Source organism: Pteropus alecto, unplaced genomic scaffold (genome assembly GCF_000325575.1).
Source record: "Pteropus alecto unplaced genomic scaffold, ASM32557v1 scaffold8, whole genome shotgun sequence".
Classification (NCBI taxonomy): domain Eukaryota; kingdom Metazoa; phylum Chordata; class Mammalia; order Chiroptera; family Pteropodidae; genus Pteropus; species Pteropus alecto.
Window position 1 is genome coordinate 6176836 of NW_006494609.1, and position 18340 is coordinate 6195175.

At 38.1% G+C, this 18340-nt stretch overlaps 1 protein-coding gene across 3 annotated transcripts in view; it reads left to right on the plus strand.

Annotated features, from left to right (window-relative positions):
• NRXN3 (neurexin 3) overlaps positions 1 to 18340 on the plus strand; it is a 1437186-nt gene that overhangs the window by 704775 nt on the left and 714071 nt on the right. For all 3 annotated transcript variants that reach the window (XR_003044103.1, XM_025042053.1, XM_006925492.1), the window contains one exon: positions 1514 to 1633. Coding sequence is in view for 2 of the 3 variants with exons in the window: in XM_025042053.1 (XP_024897821.1) it covers positions 1514 to 1633 (120 nt within the window). In the remaining variant the exon portion in view is untranslated. The remainder of the gene's footprint in view (positions 1 to 1513; positions 1634 to 18340) is intronic.

Consider the following 18340-nt stretch of genomic DNA (forward strand, 5'->3'; position numbering starts at 1 on the left):
CATTTCTTCTGAACATGTATGCTTAAGACTCTGCACACTTACATTTCAGTATCCTTGCCTGTGTCAGGCTTCCTTTGGAATTTGTGAAATGTACACTTATGCAGTGGATATATTTTAACTTTTAAGGTTTTTTGTTTGTTTTGTTTTGTTTTTGCATCGGATCCTGACTGATACGTTTGATGAGTCAAAGGACTCACCTCCTTTGCTGAGGCTTTCTGGGAAATTCATGGAGTTATCCTAAATGTTAAAATATTTTCTATTAGCTCAGATAATTCCAAAGGTGTAGGTTCATCATTAATCCCAAAGTTAAGGCCGAAGATAGAAGTGAAAAAATGAGAATGGTTAAAGAGAGGCCCCAGATGACCTCAAAAGAGATCTTAATAGCAATCTGTATGACAGAGATTGTCAAAGTCTCACTCGCTCATTCACATCCACAAAAAACTTTGAGAATGCCCCCCAAATAAGTATACTTCTTTATATATCATATACATGTGCCATTATAGTTAAGTTACTTGCATATGAAAGGAACACAAAAATAGAAATAATAAAGAATGAAATTTAAAAGAAGAATAAAACTTCTAATATTGTCTGTTGATACTTCAAATAAATCTCTTTTGCATCCTCTGGTGTGCGCACACTCTGAGCGCACCTGTGTAAAACGAAGCAGCGGTGTGGTGCAGGGCACTGGTTCTCAAACGTAAGGCGACATCTCGATTTTCTGGAAGCTTGTGAAAACACAGATTCTGCCTCCCCCACACCGATGTCTCTAATTCAGTAGGTCTGGGATGGGGCTCAAGAATTTGCATTTCTAACCACTTCCCAGGCGATGCTGGCCTGAGGACTATACTTTGAGAACTACTGATGTGGTTAAGAGCTTGGGTCCCAAAGTTAGTCTGCCGAAGTTGGACATCAGGATTCCTTAATTACCAAATGTATGACCTTGGGTTAAATTATTTTACCTCTCTGAGCTCAATGTTTTAATCTGTGAAATGGCGATCAAAAGCACCTACCTCTTAGAGTCACCAGAGAGCTTAAAGAGATAACACAAAGTGCTTAGCACCCAGTGCTTTTAACCTACAAATCACCAGTATATGGTGGCTGCTATCTCCCCCTCCTCATCATTATTATCAAGCATCTTTTTAATGTAATAAAGTAGACTTTAGGGAATTTTGTATCTTAATTCATAAGAATTATGGGAATGTGTTTTTCTGCTTTAGCATTACATATTTAGAAAGACCATGCTACAAAGTCTGCCTAAAAGAGAACAGTGTGTTCAGCCCTCTCCCTTCTGTGTGTAACTGTTGACAGTTTGTGGCTAAGTGTGTATTTCTGTCGTCTTTTGTATATACTGAATTCTTGTTGCATGATATAGAGTTGACATTTTTGGTGGTGTGTCTTTGAATGTTTTGGGGCATGAGAATAGTAAATTCAAGTGATTGCTTTGAATTTGATGAATTTTTAACACGTCTCTCTCTACTTTTTCTTCTCTTCCCCTCTTCTTATGCATTGCTAGGACCAAGTACCACTTGCCAGGAAGATTCGTGTGCCAACCAGGGGGTCTGCATGCAGCAGTGGGAAGGATTCACCTGTGACTGTTCCATGACCTCATATTCTGGAAACCAGTGCAATGATCGTGAGTACAACCTTTTCATATTTATATTTTTTCAAAGAGCTTAGAGGTTTGGAGAAACCTTAAGGGACATTATGTAAAAGGATGGCTCTTCTGAAAGATTCATGAGCAATTTTCTCCTCCAGAAACTTGGAAAACAAGGGACTAGTACTCTTATGCGAAAATCAGGGACATTTCTTGCTCAGCCATGTTAGATGTTTTCTCATTTGCTTATTCTCAGTGTTTTTTCTTTATATTAGAAAAACAAAACAATTCAGGCAATATTTTTGTTCCGAGGAGTTCAGTTTTTAATTAACTTAATCATCTGGATAACAATTTTGAGATTCCCATTTACATTGCCTAGAATTTAGAGGCTATTTAAGAACGTAGCTATTTTCTCAAAAATTCTGAATTTAGAGAACTTTTTAGATCTTTCAAATGATGGAGATATTCAGAGCTCATTATGTTTTCCAATTAGAAATGTTTAAAGCATTCTCAGGGGTCTTTCAAATGTAAGGCAGAGATTTCCTCTGGCTAAATTTATTGATACATATTTGGTATATACAATTATATATGTGTATATATGTGTGTATATATATAGAGAGAGTTATTCTGTTTATTTTGTGAGTATGTTTCTATGTATATATCTGTGTATTTGGTTCATATTGGAAAAGAGCCATTTGTTGTCTTTGTCCACTACTGATGCTTCAGGCACACAGCCAATTTAGTTCTAGAAGACTGATTTCATGATGGTGATTCTAGCACTGATGGTTGACATACTTTAATTCTGTGGGAATCTATAACCTGTTTCTCCACTTCTTTCTTATGTTATTTTCCTAATGTGGACACTTTTAAAGGTGAACAAACATTTGAAATTTATGAATACTTACTGCAAAGAGATTTGTTTAAAAGCCCTGACTTCGCGGTCCTGCTGACCATCTAATTTTCTAAATGCAGCCTTTATTGTAGGAGTTTGTTTTACAATCTGAACTTAGTTGGTCTCTTGGTTTCATAAAAAAGATGCATGATGTTTTCTGAGCTAACAGTACAGCCATGTTGTAGTTTGCCTATGTGGGAGCAGGTTCCAATTACAATGCTATCTCTATTATGTGTGTGTGGTTTTCCTTGATTTCTTATTGCTCAACTTTTTCATGTGTGTAGTTGTCTCTTGTTCTGTCTTTCATTTTTCTTGTAGCTTTTTGTCTTCATGTGGTCTGTCATTAAGATACACCAAGGAGAAACAGGTGGGGGACCTGTCAATGTAGAGAGAAAATCCTTTAATACTCATTGATCTAAATGTAAGCATGTCCCTCTATATCCGTAACACAAATGACACACTCTCTGCAGAAGATTTTGGCATCACAGTGCTCTTTCCAAGTATTTGGTATTTCTGAAAGGCCTGTTTCCATATTTATGATTTGGAAATACCCTTCCTCTCTGAGACAGGCAGTTATGGACTCATCCAGAGTAGCTTGGGAATTACGCTGTATGCTCTTTCTTTTCCCTTCAATTTGTCTGCATAGGATTCCATAGGAAGGCTTCCCTCTCCCCCTAAATGTTGGCATAACGCTTCTCTATTCTCACAAGTTTATTCCATATCACACATACACACCACTTCCAGTAGAAAATGGACTGCACACAGAACAGGCAGAAGGTAAGTTACTCTAACAGCGGTGAATGTGCACAGTCTTCAGAAGGTATGTATGTATTTTTCTCTCGTTGACAAGTTTTTTTCTGCCGCCCAGGCAAGGCAGTGTTTTCTGTTAAATATCAACCAGTATTCTTTTCAGCTTTCTATGATTGTTTCTGATTTTGTCAAGAGCGAATTGTGTCTCAGTCCAGAGTGAGGACTATCATGTTATCCGACTTGAACAATTTGTTGATATATAATGAAGCGAACGAGGATTGGGAAAGGTCAGCTTTCTTTTGTGGCAATAGCTTCTCAGTGTTTCAGATATCCTTCAAAATGTTTCTGAGATACCCAGGCTTAGGATAATATATTTTGGATTATATTCTGTAAATAATGCAGTTGAATTTTTGATTGTAGAAGACCTCTGAGTCCAAATCTCTAAAAGAATCTGCTTGTCTGGTCCCCTCTTGGGGAGTGGACCAGGGCTTCTGTATTTAGATGACTGTATGGAAATGGGAGCAAGTGCATTTTAATTGCAGAGTGTGAGGAATATATAGAATTCAGATATACAGGATTATAGGGTATAACTTTGGCGATATATATATATCTCATGAGGCTGTGGGTAAACTTTTAATGCAACCCAACTAAATATATCAAAATGGTGGAATAATTGTTACAATGGATGTCTCTTTATCTAATGATTGACATTTAAAGTATGTGAGGGAACATCTCTTTTGGAACTAGCATCAGAGTCATTTTTTTCCACCTAGAAAATCTGCCTTACTGCTTTATATCATAGATCATTATTGTCTTTGTCGACCTCGACCCTTAGAGTTGTAATTTGCTACTTCATCTTTCAAACATCTTTAAAATGAAGTTACCAATCTGATATTTTCTGTGGCTCCTATGTTAGCAACATCTGGGTAGCTTAGCTTGCATGAGGAGGTGAGCATTAACCCTCAGCGTCACTAGCAGAATTGAACAAGGCTGGTGACACATGTTTATTATTGGCAAAAGCAGTGGGGGAAATTGCAAAGAAAGGAGAAAAGATAACATAAGTGAATGGAAGAAGAAGAAGGATGCGGGAGAAGGAATATAGAGAAGAGCCGGGTTTGAGTCTTCTATGAAAGAGCACAGAGGCCATTAACAATTGCTTTGGTATCATGCATGCCACAGGGGGCCTGCCTTTGACCTAAATAACAGAAATAGGGCATGACATTTTAAGTGGAGTTCCATCAAGGAAATCTGGCCTTTACTCAATTCTTGGGGTAGTATATTCTGTAGAATGTTGTATATATCTAAAAATAAATTCCTTAAAATGTTTTCATAAAACCACATGAATTGGTTAGAAATTCAATCTAATGGCAAAAGACATTTTTTTAGAAGCATAGGGGAAAGGTTTGAATCTCTCATTTTCTATGAGCTGTTTCTAACGGCAGCAGATTGATCCTTAATTATTGGAAATGAAAACATCTGAATTTATTATTACACACCCAAGAATAGAAAATTGTTCAATAGGGAAATAGTTAGGCTATGAAATTTTCCAAAATAAAGTTCTTTGTTCATCATGTGTAGGAAAGCTAATTATTTCTGAGGATGACTTGCAAGTTTCTAAAAAATGTTTGCATTTTAGTATCTTCTTCCTTTTTTCTAGCATTGGTTCTTTCATATATGACCTTTGTTTTTTTCTCTTGCCTGTTTGCCAAATTTGGCATTTGTTTGACAATTTTGAGTTGCTGTCACATTGATGTGACTGCCATGAGTAGAATTTACATTTAAGAACTATATCTCACTTAGTATGAGTAGACCAAGCCAGAATGGTTTCAACTGTAGTTATTATTCTTTGCGAAAGTATGGTAGGTTGATGGAGGCAGTGGGATAAATTCCAGGTTCATTCTTAGGAAGATAGCTGCAAAGCTGACATAGTGGTTGTGAAGGTGACATGTATCTCTGTGACTGATTACCTTATATAATAGTGATTCCCTCGTGTTGGACAGAAACAAAAATATTCTGATTGGAAACTAAAGTATAATTGATTTATTAATTGTCTTAGTTTTATGACATGACTTTTTACCATTTTATGTTATGGTAAAATCATGGAGAGTTTCCTCTAGGTGACTTGTAGGGCTGTTTACAATGGACAGAGTCATCTCGGAAACAATTTTGAGTTCATATAGGATCCAGTAAGATCCATGGAAGGAGGCACACATAACATTCTTAAAAGAAAATCTTTATTGTGAAAAATTCAAAATGGGGGCTGACTTCTCAGAAGGTGAATACTACATGAATGCCAACTTAATGACACAATACTGGGGTTGCATTTTAAGAACATCAGTGGAAACTTATAAGGGTTCTCATGGGATACATTTTTTGTATATTGGGTTCTTATTAGCATTTTAAATCAGGACTGAGATCTGGGTAGTTTCTATATGTTGTAGCCATTATAACATCAGGTAGAATCCATAATCCTTTTCCCATACTGTGTGGCAGTGCCACCCCTACTGGCAGACTATTGTTGAGTTCCTCTCTTGACTTCATGACACAGCAAGATGTTGCACAAAATCCAACTCACTCGTGCGTGCCCACACAAATTCAAAAAAGTTGTCATTTGGGGGGATTTTTTGAAAACAGCCATTCAAAACACCTTACATGTGTCTTCACCATCATGGTTCCCTTTTAGCATGTTCATGACAACTGTTTTGAGTTGCATATAATTTTCGGATCTTGTTATTGCTTCTGTGCCCTGGAGAAGCAAATGTGGAACACTCTTTGTGTGATGAGTCCTTAACACATATCTCATTCCTGGATTTAGAAATTGGGTGTTTATAATGGCTTTGTAGGGTGAATAAAAGAGAATAAGTGTGGGTACTCAGCCCACCCTCAGCAGTCAGCTACCTGTGCTGTGTTGCTAGTCATCCATTGTGGGCTACTTGTTGGAGAAATTGCTGGGTTCACACTGGCATGTGGTAATAGATGTTCTTTGCTTGCAGCAAATCAATAGCAGGTAGCTGTGGATCGTGCAGACAGTGGAGTGTGAAGCACCTTTTCAGATAGTTTTCTGCTGGAGTGGCTGTTAAACTGCACTGCTGGCTATTGATTGGCCTTTTGCTTTTGATTTATTGTGTGGGTTTATTTTTTTTAATGTAGGTTGGTATATTGATTAAATCTGTTAAAAACATATTTCCCATTCAGGCTTCAGAAAAGATAGGCAATATATGCATTACTTAGTGTACAAACAAGGAGGCAGACATGTATGTGCTCATACTGTCTCTTCGGTTTGTATAGGTCCATGTATTATTTTATGGACTTATAATATTTGTGTAGCAGTAATTTCCAAAGATATCAGACTATAGTATGTCCATATTTTTAGTTATGTGTTTATTTCCTACCTTTGTTTTTCTGACAAATAGGCCATATTTGAGAAGTTCACTATTAAGGCAGTCGTTTGCTACTTTGAACATACTTTGTCATTTATCCATTCATTCATTCACCGGACATTTCTTATTTGAAGATATGATCATGAATAAGATACAGTCCTGTTCTTGAAGACACTACAGTCTAATGGGGGAAGACGCATATGAAAGTGCTTCAGTAGAAATATGTGCAGTATCTAGTGAGGAGTCAAAGTGGAATGACATCACTGTCTCTGGGACTGAGACCCCCCAAGAAGAGCTTTTGCTATTAGGAAACTTTTCACTAACAAATGAGTCTCGGAAAATTTGTAAGTACTTCCTCAACAAATATGATACAAGAGAAGGTTGGAAAGGAAAGGCAACATTCCAGTGAGCAGACAGGTAAATGACAGTGACAGCTAACGTGCTGACTCGTTCCTTCCAGTCTTTATTCTAAGCGTTTGTATGGTTCAAAATACACTCTGTTTAAAATTTATTCTGCGCTTTATTTTGTTTAACATCGTATGATATACATTTTTTCAAAGGAAAAAAAAATGATCAGATTTCTTAATCTCATTTAGTAGAATGTACATTCTACTAAAGAATCCCCCACGTTGAATCTATTGTCGGGTCCTGAATGTGGGCTTAATAGGGTCCAAATCTTGATTTTTCATTGAACCACTGGTGGACATTTATCTTGGAAATTTATTTGTAATGATCCAAATTTTTAAAAGGTTGGTTTGTAATGTATATAAGTCATTAAGTTATAGAAGATAGCATAGTCATTAAGTGGCTTTGGAATCAAATTGCTTTCAGCGCCAACCCTAACTCTAACACTGAGAAACTGAAGTAGCCATTTAGCCTTTTGAATCTTTGGCGTAGTGTAAGGAGTGTGATAGGTAAATAGGAGTACTGATAATTTATATGATGACTAATAATGTTATGACTCTTACCAAGTCCTTATTGTATTGCTGACACTCTGCTAGGATTTTTATAAAGATGTCATCCCTTTAATCATTCCAAAGTCCCTTAAGAAATATTATACTACAGTTCTCATTTTAGCAGTGGGGAAACTGAAGTCACATTGTTAGGAAGAAGCCGAAGATTTGGACCCAGGTCTTTCTGATATGAAAGCTCACATTCTTATTAGATTAGCTACTACTTACATTATTAGAAATAATAACAGTTTAACATCTGCATTAAATACTAGACTGGAGTGCTTAAAATTCTAGGTAGGCAAGTCTTCACAGACAACCAAATTACTTAAGAATATAGGGTGGGAAAAAGGAAGCTCAGTGTTCTTTTATTATATTCTAGAATTATGGATACTTTAGATGTTTTTGTCTTAATACTCAGATGAGGCCATTTAGTTAGAATATATTTAGATATTCGAGAATTAGAAGAAGAATAGCCCCCCATACCTTCAGATATTGCGAATACTTATATTTTCATTCTCTATTGACCTATATCATCTGATTTCCATTTTCAACTTTATTGCAATTCCAGTACACACCACAAAGCATAGTGGATGAGACAGTGGATGTGGAGTGGATGGCCTGCATTGAAATCTTGACTCTGTTACTTAATAGCTATGTTACCTTGGACAAATTAGTTAATTCCTCTGTATCTCTAAAATGTGGATATTTCAAAAGAATGTTATAAATCGAGAACATAGTTGTGAAGTTTAGGACATGGCACATAATAGCTCCTACAGAACTATTGGCTGCTCTTCGATATAGTTTTCAAAAAGTTAAAAACATGAGTCATATACAAATGTAATTTTCATAAAGTTAAAAACACAACTGTCATATAAATACAGAATGACTATGTCCCAAATTTATTTAACTCCTAAACGAGGGAAACGTGATGCTAAAATTTAAGCAGGATATTTATAGTCATTTAAAGAAATGTTAAAATACAAATTCTGATTTAACATAAAACTGGTGAACATCTACAGGGCAAAAGGCCCTGAAGGGTTGGTGGTGTTTTTACCGTCGCTCTACGAGACAAAAATCTACAGGTTAGTGAGTCATTGCACAGTCTGGGCCCCAAATTAATAGTAAACATCAATGGCAAACATAGGTACATTTCCGTAGAATTAAATATTTCTTGGGTGCACATGTTAAGCAATATCCCTGTGTGACATCAAAAGGACATGTGGCTCTCTCCTAGCCCCTTGCTAAGTTTTGTATGGTTTTTATTTGAAATTGATCTATTCAATTTCAGATCTGTTTTTACCTTGAACACCTCTCTCATACACAATTACCTTTTATTTTTTAATCTCTTAACTGTGTACCAATCACTGTGCTGAATTCATTATGTCATTTTGTCATGCACCGGGGACCAGTGCTCCTGTGAGACTCTAATGCCTGATGATCTGAGGTGGAGCTGAGGCTGTGATGCATGCGCTGGGGAGCGGCTGCAAAGACAGATGAAGCTTCTCTGGCTCACCCACTGCTCACCTCTTACTCTGTGGCCCAGTTCCTAAGAGGCCATGGACCGGTATGGTCTGTGGCCATAGGGTTGGAGACCCCTGATCGAAAGAACCCTAGAAAGTAGCTACTGTTATGATCCCAGTTTTACAGATGAGAGAACTGAGACACGGCGGCATCAAGCGGTTTGTTCAATGTAATTAAACTATTAGGTTGGGGGCGAAGATTCAGAGCTATGTTTGTCTGACCAAAAAGCCTGGGCTCTTGACTGCCAATGTCTTAATGCCTCAAGGAAAGCTTCTTAATGAAAATTCATCCCAACACTTAGGGATTTCAATTCTCATTAACCACAAGCTTTACAACTTTTATTGCATCAATTATACTGTAATTTCTAGTGTCTACATTCTTATTGGAGGGAGACATATTTTTCACTTTTTACTTCGTTCATTTTCAGTAAGGGCATCCTTAGGACCAGTCTGCCTGGGTAACCAGAGCAGAAGTTTCATCAGACAAATGCCATTTTGCAAGTTTGTTAGGTCAAGGAAGCAGGGGTCCAGAGGAGTCAGTGAGGCTGGGAGGAGTAGCCTGGATGCAGAGGATAAGACAGATACAAAAGAATCATTCACTAGCAGGCAGTACCAACGGTAAAACCTGAAGTTATTTCATTGGATCTTTTTTTCTTTTTTCTATTTTTTCTGTGTTCACAGATATTCAGTGTAGCTGAAAGGAGGTCAGGGGATGGCGTTTAAACCCAGAATCTTCTCAAAGCCAGGATAAAGGCGCTGGTACTCTTGAGAGCAGTTTACAGATGCATTTTAGCTTGTTGCTTATGGGAGTCACTCTAGCTTATATATGCCTCTGATTGCAAGAAGGACAATTTTGTACCCCAAAGCTGCTCTGCTACTGATAATAATACACATGCAATAGCAAACATTTCAGCAAGAGCCTAGACTGCTTGTAGCTTTTGTTTTGTACAACCCTCCATGAAAATGAACTGGGACTTACAGGTCAAATGTTAATTTCTACAAATCCCGATTGACACTTGGACCTGTGGTTCAAGGAGAAATAGTCTCCACAATTCAGGATCCTGTAGCATGCCAGGGATGATTGAGTTGTTGGAATCCGTGGCTTCACTAATTTTATTTCAGCCATCTTCAGCACGCTGTATTTGCAGACCATTTTTATTGCTTATGTTTAATTATAGCCCATTTATTTCTGGTGTGCTTGGCTAGTTACTTATTGATGGTGATGGCAGTAATCCACTGAGAGCCTATTGGTTCTCAGAAGATAATTTTATATTACCTTGTTAGTCACATACAGGTACAATTTGAATGTATTTTTCAATATAGACTTGTAATTTCCTACATTTATTTTCCTCTACATTTATTTACATTTACATGCAAGACACAAAAGATGTACATGACTTTATCTTCCCTTGTGAAATAGGGCTAATAAATATAATTTAGTTTCCTTCCCTTGTTTTTCTCCTGAACATTTTTTGGGGGGGGGGGCGGGGGGGGCATTAACACACCAGTTAAGGTAAAGGACATCTCTATCTTCTCGAGTTCCCTTCTGCCCCTTCAGTTAGTCCTCACTGCTTGATTTTGTATCAGCATACAAGAGTTTTGTCTGTTCTTGAATATATATATATATACATATATATACACATGTATATATAAATGGGATTGCACAGTCTGTGATCTTCTGTTTCTGTTTTCTCTAGCTCTGTGGAATGTTTTTGAGATGCATCCATGCTACTGTGCATTCTAGCTGCCTTACTCTCCTGAATCTCAGCTCTGTCTCCTCATCTGAAGGAGTCCCCATGGGGCCTCCCTCCCTGCTCTGCGGAACAGAAATTTCTCCCAAGGCAGTACACTGGAGTGATGTTAGGATTCACTTTGTTTTTTTTTTCTTCCTCTAGGAATCACTATCCTTCTTTGCCTGATGTCCAGTGTCTTGCAAGCTGTTGTTTCACATTCATCATCCGTTTCTTGGTTGTCTCAGGTCAATTGTAGATCCAATATCTACTTCTTTATCTAGTTTGGAAGTGGCCATCAGCCCATTTCTTTTTGCCTGTCTTCATCGTTACACCTTGAGACTGGGACAGGGGGTGGGAGCGATGACAACATGACACATCATAAGCCACGACCTCCTTGGGTTGATTTGAATCTTCGCATCAGTCCCAGAACAGCCTTGGCAGTGTAGAATATTCTGGGACCTGTTTCTTTGTGGGAGGAAATGGTGAGAGAGGACCCTTCAACTCCAGCGATAGTCCTGATGCAGTCAAAGAGCCTTCTGCAGTCAAAGAGGCTGCACAAGCTAGTTAAATACCTGCAAATGTGCTTCTATCAAGTGTTTCTTCGTCTGAGTTTCTTTCATGAAGTCTGCATTGCTTTTTCTCCCTGATCTCTCTGATAACACTTGATTAAGCTCAGTGGGTGTGGGGATTGATTTGGCTCTTGCAGCTAGCCGTTCTTATTTTCTTTACCTAAAATTATTGTTTGTTTTCTCACCTACCCATGTTCTGTGGATCTTTGCCACCTGATTCATGTCTCTCTGTCAAATTAAATTAAGAAGTGTTTTCAAACAAAAATTTGGAGAGTTCAGGAAAGTGGAGGTCTTTCTCTGCCAGGGAGTGTTTTGGTCCTTGACTGCCCTTATTTTGATCTTCAGACTCTGATGTGCGCTTATTATTTTGATGCATGTCTACAAAAAATGAGGGGACCTTGCATTGTTGATGCTTTTACTTGTAACAGACTTTTTTTTTTTTTTTAAATAATTACACTCATTGTTCAAAATCTGGAAAATGCATAAAAGCACAGAGCAGGAAGAAAAAACATGTGTAATCTTACCAATTATTTATATGACCTTGTTTCAGAATATGCATGGTGCCAAGTATATAATAGATGTTCAAAATATATTTGTTAGATGAATGACTGAGCCTTGCATATTTTCAAAGTCTGAGTTGTGCAAAGATTCTAGTATTCTTTTCATGAAATAAATAGCATTTCTACCAGGACTAGGTGTTTTCTTGCCAGAAAGAATGCTTTTGGCATCTAGGAATTATAATGAGCATCCCAATATACAATTTTCTTCTTCAGATGAAAATGGAAATGTCAAGATGTTTTTGTTTCTTTTCTCTCTTGTCCTTATCCCTTCTCACAGAAAGCCTTGCCGTTTCTGAGCAGTTGTACATAGATGCATCTACACACAAAATGGTTTTGTAGTAGATTGTAGTTGGAGGGGAAAAGTCCTTATAATGTATATGGGGAAGGAGCCTCTTGGGCCCAGTTTTTTTCTGTGGCAGCCACTTCCAAACAGATGTTGTGGTTTGTTTCACATGATGAAATTTCTGTTAATGCTCTAGTCTTCTAGAGATCTAGCGAGACACTGGGACTCTTCTGCTTTTAACATCATTCATCCATTTCTGCTGTGTATTAGGCTGACCGAAACTAATACTGTATGATTGAAGAACTTAGACGTACCGTATAGTGAAGAATGTAAAACGCAAAGGCTTCTTGATTTCTGTACGCTCTGGGTTACGGAAGTTTGATATCTCTGCAGGAGAATTCTGCCCAAACCGGTAAACTCTTTGCAACCACTCTCGGCAGCGCTGATAGGAACTAATAGCTTCTGACTCTGGGCATCATTTCCTAGTAAATTCACTGGATGCTTTTTGTAATCGTCCTTCAACTAAATCTCAACTTGCAATTTTACCCAGATATCCTTACATGGATAAAACTAAGTAAATGTTTATATAGAAAAGCATATGTGCATATGTACATACAATAAATAAATAATTTCTTTTATGATTTTTCCTAATAGTTTTGAAATTTTTTTTTTTCCAAATACCTTTGTTTCTGTGTCTTACAGAGTCGTGTGTGAACTTTTGATTACGTTTCAGTCAGCTTGTTTTTTTGGGGGGGCGGGGCAAGTTACGTGTCTCTGTAATTGTAAAGACAATGTGTCGGCCTTTGAGGATATTTGGCAGAAAGCCCCTATAGCCCATCTGAATACTCAGTATTCGGGGTATAATTTTATGTCTGAAAAAGGATTTAGGCAGGGGGATGTCATCTGAGATTTATTTATCTTTAAGAATAATCTTTCTTTCTCCTCTCCCTACCTAAAATTCCCATATGGCTCCCTCGTGCTGGCATTCAAGTGTATCATCTAGTTAAAGCGCACATCAGTGCCCTGGCAGCTGGGGGCCTTTGGACAAGGGCCTGCAGTCCAAACACATATCATCACACATGTCTGTTGTCCCTGACTCGTAAAAAATTCTGAGAACAGAGCAAATGGAAAAGAATGTATCAAATCAAGTGAGTTTAGCCAAACAAACCCTCAATGTTGGTAGAGGCTGTTTTCCAGTCCCCACAGCACGCCACATGTATTTCCAACATCGAACTTATTTAATTTGCATTTGGATTAATTTAGCATATTTTCCTATTATACAAAGTTTAATGAACAATAAACACAGCTATAACCAAATCTCACAGCTATTTCCCAGTGTGGGGTAACATTTTGCATTTAGTTATATTTGGTTTCCTAGGTAATATTTGATTGTGGCTATATTTCCTAAAGCTGCATATCTTGTCACAGGGAATGTTTCGGTGGTAGACTCTTCAGACATAGTGCAGGGATGTCACATTAACTACTGATGCCATGTTGGTGAAAATCAACTGGGCAACATTGGATGTGTTAAAAAAAAAATTCTCCCTGCTGCCTCCCTTGGCTTTGAGCTCCCTATTTTTGGCCTCTCTGCTTTTGTTTCTGAAATCTGTCCTGTGTACTAGTTCTGGATTAATCTTCCCAGAATACCTTTTACGTCTTAAGGCCCCTCTGCTCATGAACTTTCAGCGGCCCCTCCCTTGGCGTAGTCCAAACCATACTCTTGGTTTTCATGGTCTTCAGCACTCTGCTTTTTAAAATGTCTCGCGAACCCCATTTCCTTTCATAGTCACAGATTACTCTGTCCTCTAATAAGACTAGTGTTCTTATTGTTACTAGCATATTCTGTCTCATCATGCCTTCGTGCCCATGCTGCTCTGGTTTCTGCCCCCCTGAATAGCTTCCTTCCCCTTGACCTGGCTCTTCAGATCCTGTGCAGTTTTTAGGGTCCAGCCCAAGTCTCACCCATGCCCTTGAGTTTTCTCTGCCCTCTTTAGTGCACATTGATCTCTCTCCAGAATCTCTTTGCATTTATATTCAGAACCGAGAGAAAGCATGGCTCAGCATCTAAAGGGGGTTTTTATGGACGTGAGAGTAAAAGGTGGGTTCAAATCCTCCTGGCTCCTTTCCTTCCTAACTAATGGCCTTTGGCAATTAGTTCAACGAAACCTCACAACATGTACCTTGCAGAAACCCCAGTGTTGTTAACAGAAATTAGAAATGACAGATATAAAGCAGAGTATTGGACTTAGGAAAGAGTTTTTTTTTAAGGTTCCAGGTGGCAGCTTAAGTTAAAAATGTAAACCCTCTGTTAAAGAAAAATGTCACCAATAAATAAAACAAGTAGAATTTTGAGTAAATTGATTACCACTTTTGGTGTGTATCTACCCTGTTTCCTAGAGACCCAGTTGACCTGTGTTGTGGACCATAGTTTCCTCTGGAGTAGATGTTAACTGTGTGTTGGGAGGATGTGGGTGGTAGGGTTACAGGGATTCGATTATTCAAACAGCACTGATGTTCTGTATATTCTAATTTTAAATGTAAACATATTCCTGATCATGGGTCTATATAATTGAACCAAAAACCTGCATAGGTTTCAGAGAACCTACTAGCTTTCCTGTGAATACCTGATTTTAAAGGCAGTACTTGCACAGGCTCCCAAGAGCACACCGAGACATCCTGGTAACTTCAGACTCTCCTGTCCTGTTTTTGGTTCTTTCCTGGAATAGAGAAAAGTCACTGGCCAGTGAATCGTTGATTCTTGTCATTGAGGGAACAAAACTGCAACTTTGTAGCTTCTGTTATTACCAGAGGTCTCAATACATAACTTCTTAGATAGCAACTCATTTTTAAATCATTCATTTACAGTAGTAAAATGTAACCTAATTTAGCTTCCACTATGAACTATCTACAATAGATGATTTTACAGGCACCTCTCCTCGGTAAACACTTTAAAACTCTTTGAGTCTGGGGCTCTATCTAAGGCCAGGCCAGGCCAAGCCAAGTTTGATATTGATATGTACTTTAACTTTGAACATAAGGCTAAGTAGTGAAGACCCATGACCAACCCCTTGTTCCCTATTCCCTCTTGATAGTATAAAATCGAGAACTATGGAGTTGCTGGTTTATTATTCGAGTAGCCTAATGTGCTAATTATAGCCTGCCATGGGAAGATGGCTGCATAGTGATCTCCAGTGGAGTGGAACTGAACGAGAAGCCTTGTCCCAGTGACATTATCACATACCTGTCACCAGGAGGGCTCCGTAATTGGCTCAGCTGCTGACCACTAGGGCATTATACTAAAATCTTAATCATGGTGATTTTGATAATCAGTTCCAAGGAGCACAATGCTCTTATCTCTTTGAAACCTATGAAGCTGACAGTATTTGAGGAAAACAAATGTGATGAGTGTGACTGCTTAATGTGTCGGAGGGGGATTGGTAGAGATAGAATCCAAAAGAGAAACCTCAGCCATCTTAAGATCCAGTGCTTCTAAGAATAATTACGAAGATTTGTACTTCTAGGCTCTTTCTGTTCCTAAGAACAAGGGTTTTAAGAACTTGGTTGGAATATTTAGATGATGGAAATTTAAATTTATTTTAAATTGTACTCACATAGGAATGATTTTTCTTTTTATATGCAGTTTATTAATTAAAGAGAAGTGTGATTTATCTACATTTGAGCCTTTGTAGAGTAGAAATATGCTTATACAGTGTTTATTTCTGATGACAAATATTTGATGCCAAGCAGACCACATATGATTAAATAATTGCCATCACATGGGCATACCGATGTTTCATGTGTGTTTCCCTAAAATGAAAAAATTCCGTTATAGCTTCAACATCTATGTCTCACTGAAACTCTGAATTTACTTTGCTGATAAAACATCCCTTGCGGTTCCCTTCAGTGAAGGAAAATTTTTTCCTAAATTTTTTATTCCTGGAATCAGAGCACAGCTCACAGTCATCATTCCATGATATCTCTCTCCTTTTAAGGTCCACGTGTCTTTTATACTCTTCTCCCATCCTCCTCACCAGCATCTGCTGACCTTTGGGATGCGAAGACCATTCTGAACCAGAGTTCCTTGCTCATAGCCTTTGTCTCACTCCATCCTTTGCGTTATCCTTGGTGACTTCGATTTTCATGTTATGGATTTTCTAATAACCTGACTTTCTCAAAATCCTGGTCATCTCACAAAGAGAATTTCCTTTGCTGTTAACTGCTTCCTAAGTTTTTGCCTCTCTCCTGCCTTATACCTCCCGACTCTACCTTTGCTCCCCATGGTCTCAAAGGTTCACTTGCCTCTATATCTTATCTGGAGTTCCTAGTCAGCAATGGGAACGACATTTCCACCGATACTCTGCGGCCCTTGCCTCACAATCTGGCCACCCACTACCCGGATTCTGAGCAGGTTTCTCTGCTGGATTTCTCAGCTGCTGCCTATGGCCAAGGAAATTCACGTTGGTTCCACTGCAGATCCATATCCTTAGCAATGCCCTCAGTGCATTTCTTATTGTGCCCATCTAGGCTTTGGTCCTCAATTCTGACCGTTTTCTCTCCTATTCAATGATATCCTGCTCTCTTATATGCTGGTTAACATCCACCCACTAGGAGCTAGCTGACGTAAGCCTTTCTTCCTGAATTTTGTGTTTATGTTTAAACACCTCAAATCTCTATAGCTTGGCAAATAAGACTTTCCAGAAATTTTCTCCAAACATAAATTTCCATTTCAAGTCTTGTAGGACTCACCTTCATAAACCTGATCACCGGTGGGAAAATTCTCTTCCTTAAATAGTTCCTAAACATTCTTCTTTTTTGTCCTACCCTCCTTACCTGGTTTATCTATATATGTTCAGTGAGCTTTGTACTGAGTATTTGTGTAGAATTTACAGGTTTACACAACATGCTTACCTATGTATGATTTTTCCAAAATTTGGATCAGAACTATGTGATTATTTTTTCCTTGTACATTGCTGAGCATAGTACCAGTTTTGGAAATAGAGTGGTTTCTCCCCTCTTTTTCCTTTCAGTAAATCTCTCTTCATCACAGTGCCTATTGCACAAGTATTTGTAAGTTATTCTGGCTCACTATTCACTGTGATGTCTGTGGAGTGTGTATGATGCTGTATTTATCTTTATAATCCTGATATTTTATGTAGAACCCGACAGATTATAGATGTTCAATCAACTTTTGATGAACAAATAAAACATTAGGTACTCGTTAAGGGTAATGATGATAACTAAAAGCTTACTTTGGGAGTATTTAGTGTAGATGAAATTACTGTCATGGGTTGTACAAGGCATAACACCATTACTTTGTGAAACAGATTATTATACATAATTTATTTTTTCATTTATAAATAAATACCTTAAATATCTCTCATTTTGCATATAAAAAATAAGGCTCAAAAGAAAGTATTGACTTTTCAAGTTTGCACAGCTAATGAGTAGCATAGTGTAAGAATCAGGAGTCCTGACTATTGGTTCACTAGCCAATGATCCTAAGCCAATGTTTTCTAAATAGTGTTTTGTGCAATATCGTGTCCACTAGTTCTCATTCGTCTTTACACATAGTGACTGAGACTGAAGTAAAGGGTCAGGGAGTAGTGGGCAGAGGTAACAGGTTTTCAGTGGCGTACAGAAGAGACATGTTGGAGGAAGTCTGTATGGACGTGGAAAGGCAAATTCATGGCCCTCCTGTAAAACTTTCTGTGTTGTATCCTGAAGAGAGAAAACAACTTACTGTGCGTGCTAAGTTACTTGTTAAGGAAATAATTTTGTTGCCACCGATGACTTCACATTTAAATATGAAGTCTTTTTTTTTTTTTTGAAACTTCACTGGAACTAAGCCCATTTCAAGGTAGTCTACATAGCCAGAGTATCTCCATTTACCTTTTTTACAAAGTTCAATGTATTCATTTCTCTTTCATTAGAATCTAGGCCGGGTTCTGCTCAGGCGCAGTGTTACCAAGAAAGAACAAAGTGAGTAAGGGCAAGGTGTCAGCAAAGTCAGGGATCATTTGGGGAATAGGTTTAGTTGAAGGATGGGGAGGCCGAAGGATGGTGAGGAGCGACCTAAAGGAGGTCCTGGTTGTCAGGGTCTGCAGGC